The 3,626-nt window shown below is 31.6% G+C and overlaps 1 protein-coding gene across 1 annotated transcript in view; it reads left to right on the plus strand.

Moving 5' to 3' along the window:
* Window positions 1-3,626, plus strand: part of LOC106689307 (G-protein coupled receptor 143) — a gene marked incomplete in the record, with an annotated part of 76,370 nt that overhangs the window by 19,174 nt on the left and 53,570 nt on the right. The window contains 1 exon segment of the mRNA XM_067052456.1: window positions 356-467. Within this exon segment, the coding sequence (XP_066908557.1) occupies window positions 356-467 (112 nt within the window).

The raw sequence follows: 3,626 nt of genomic DNA on the forward strand, positions 1-3,626 counted from the left end.
GTTCCTTGCTTTCATGTCCCCTTCATCTACCCTCTCCTCGGCTTGCGGAGGGCTCTTCAGAAGTGCCCTTAATCATTTATGATTTATTCCCAGAATAGAAGTGAAGAAAGGTAGACCTTCTCTGGCCAAGTGAGTGTAAGTGTCTTCTGTTTTTCTCCGTTTGTTTGGAATCTTCCGTTTAAACAGAACAACACTATTGCAAATATTTTGCTAGGCAACTGTTCATGAAGTCTGAATTATGTTATTATTGTAAGAGAATTTTGTCTCAAAATAAAATTATCTTTTAATTTCATTTCATTTATGGCTAAGCATGATTTATTAAAAATATATAATACTAAAAGACTAAATGTTTCAGATGCTGCCTCGGCACGAGACTTGGCTTTCGATGCAATGGTTCTCGCTGACTTCCTTGCGCGGGAGGCAGATTATTATCTGGTTAGCACTGGGCGATCTCTTCGCTTCTCTAGGTAACTCCTGTTTAATTATATGTTGTTTTAGTTCTTAATTTTATAATATGGAACCATTCCTTGTTTCATCCAGTTCTCTTTGCTTAATCTATCTATGATACTAACGTATAGACAATACAGTGCTATCAATAGAAGAATAAATATGATTTTATGGCATTTCATATTTTTAGCAATAACTTCTAAATAAACTGATCTATTTGGAATATTGAAATCAAATGAAAAACTCAATCTTTATTCTGGGACACTTGATCAACTAAGAATAACAATTAGGAACAGTTTTAGCAACTTATTAAATGAATATATTATAATACAGTGAAGTCTCATTTATACGAAACTCACTTATACGAAACATTCAGTTATGCGAAGACTTTCTCAATCCTCCGCAAAAACCCCTGAATTATGTGATGTAATTATCCATTTATACGAAACTTAGTTATAAGAAGGAAAGTTTGGACCCGCTTTATGTACTATTAGTAAATTTTATTCAGTTCTATGAATTTTTGTTTCTTTCGTGGTAAGACAAAGGACGAAAAATACCGTCAAAAACGAAACAGTAAATAACTTTTTTCCGCGAATAACATCAGATCCCAATGACACTTTATGTTTATATTCTACTCCCTAATGTATAATAATAAGCTCGGACGATTCAGATGACGAATATCCTTTGCCTCTTCCATTTTTGCAGAAGCTCTTGAAGCATTTGAAGATGTAAAACATTTTAAATATGCGAAAGAAATTAGCGAGAAGGAATTTAACACCTTAACAGAATGCGAAGGAATGATGTATTCAGCCAAAAGCAACATGAAACAAACAAAAATATGACAATTTTTTTGTCAAAAGTAAAAAATTCGGATTAAAGATAAATTAAATTTTTATACAATAAATAATTTTTATTTTCACTTTACTTTGTTTTTCTTTCAACTGCATACAACGTAAGTGATATGTACCTACTAATTACGAGAAAGAAATTCTCAAAAATATACATACACGATATGTATTGCGTATTCACTTACACGAAATATTCACTTATACGAAGAATTTTTGGTACCCCCTCATATTCGTATAACTGAGACTTCACTGTATTTATATAAAACAAAATATGAACAAAAAATATATATTTATCCATACTTATTAGAAGCTTTACGGATGGATAGGGGTAAGGAGTTCTAAAATGAGGTTGCTGGAACAGCAAACGATTTTCCATAGGTTTGGGGTCAATGATATAGAAAGGTTTTTTGGTATTAGGGGTATTCAGTTTAACATGTTAAATGGAGAAATATTTCGTTCTTTTACCATGTTAAAACTATATAACATATAACATTGTTAAGAGTCTGTTACTAGGTCTGTTAAATACAGAATGACGTCACGCAACAGACCAGCTGAGCTCGCCAACATTTTGTTTGTTTTCGTGTTAGGTTACTTGCTCTTAGTTTGTGTTTTGATTGCGTTAGTATTGTTTTGGAGGATTTTATAACTAATAAAGCAATGTATGCCAATAATCATGATGTAATGACAGTTGCCAATTAGCTCATAATGGTTCTCTTCCTTACAAGTTAGAAAATCAACAAGACACTCAGTACCCAAACTTTTACACAAATTCCACTTGTCAATCAATTTAGGCATGTTATAATAAATTACTTTAGTGAAAACTTATAAGTAAAAAATAACATGTTTTGGGAGAAAAGGTTATAAAACAATTGGTCAAAAAATCCGCTAGGAGCTCTTTTGCATTTAGCATTAATGTAAAACATTTTACATTTAACACATGATGAATATCCTTATTGTTGAGAGTCTGTTACTAGGTCTGTTAAATGGAGAATAACGTCACGCAACAGACCAGCTCGCCACCATTTTGTTTGTTTTCGTATTAGGTTACTTGCTCTTAGTTTGTGTTAATAATGTTTTGGATGTTTTTATAACTAATAAAGCAAGGTATGACAATAATTATGATGTAATGACAGTTGCTAATTAGCTCATCTTGGTTCTCTTCCTCGCAAGTTAGAAAATCAACAAGACACTCAGTACCCAAACTTTTACACAAATTCCACTTAAGGCATGTTGTAATAAATTACTTTAATTAAAACTTACAAGTAAACAATGACAAAAAGTTTTGGAAGGAAAGGTTATAAAACAAGTTGCTAAGAAAATCCGCTAGGAGCTCATATGCATTTAACATTTAATATGACTTTAAATAGGTCTGCTCACAATTCTATAGTTATATTTAACACATCATAAATAATCCGATTGCATCCGGATATTGGGAATATCCTTGATTGGGGATGAATCTTATAAAGCAGTTCATTAGTCTTTTTAGTCTCTTTTCCTGTTCAATGGATAGGCCTCCATAGTCGAAATGTGGGAGAATAAGGGAATAAATTAGAAGGTTACGGGTACTTCGAGGAAATGAATCACGGGGTCTTAGGAGCTGTTTAAGGATTAATGAAAAGATATGTATATTTGTAAGTCGTCGGAATGCAAATTATATGGGAGTGGCGGTTAAGTAAGTCATGTATATATATGGGGAAAATTAAGGACAACTATAAAGATTAAACATACGTTTGAAAAAAAGGAAACTATAACGAAAAATCCAAGTATATAAAATTTAATTTCGACGAATTTATACAGAATACGGTGGAAAATGACTTTTTTTTCTCATGCTTTTCTCTTAGAATATTAGTTTTATTCAAGTCGTGAATAGTAATAAAAAAGTTAAATTCACAATTAATACAAAATTTACTAATTGTACTCATCTTATAAAAAAAAAAAAACTCTATTTTATTTTTCATAATAAATTGATAGCGGACAAATTCATTTCAAAATTCTCAATAAAACCTTAAGAGGAATAATGTTATGTAACACAAATTTTAAACTTACTTTCCCCATCATTACATATGCAAATTTGAGTGATAAATGACCGCTTAATGTTTTTTACTCCTCAATTTCTTTTTTGCTCAAACCAAGTCCGACCTTGCTCACGTCATGAACTCAATAATTTAAGAGAGAGATGAAATACGTAATTTTAAAATGTCAAGGTAAGCGTGTAATCAGCTCGTGTCAATTACGGAGGTCTTCGGTTAGGAATATCTAAAATCTATCTAAAGTCATGTAAGGACCATTTCCACAGTGACTGTTTACAGCTATGGCAGCAGTTGAAGAGCT

The sequence above is a fragment of the Halyomorpha halys genome, unplaced genomic scaffold, assembly GCF_000696795.3.
Source record: "Halyomorpha halys isolate HHAL.00 unplaced genomic scaffold, Hhal_1.1 Scaffold1325.1, whole genome shotgun sequence".
Lineage (NCBI taxonomy): Eukaryota > Metazoa > Arthropoda > Insecta > Hemiptera > Pentatomidae > Halyomorpha > Halyomorpha halys.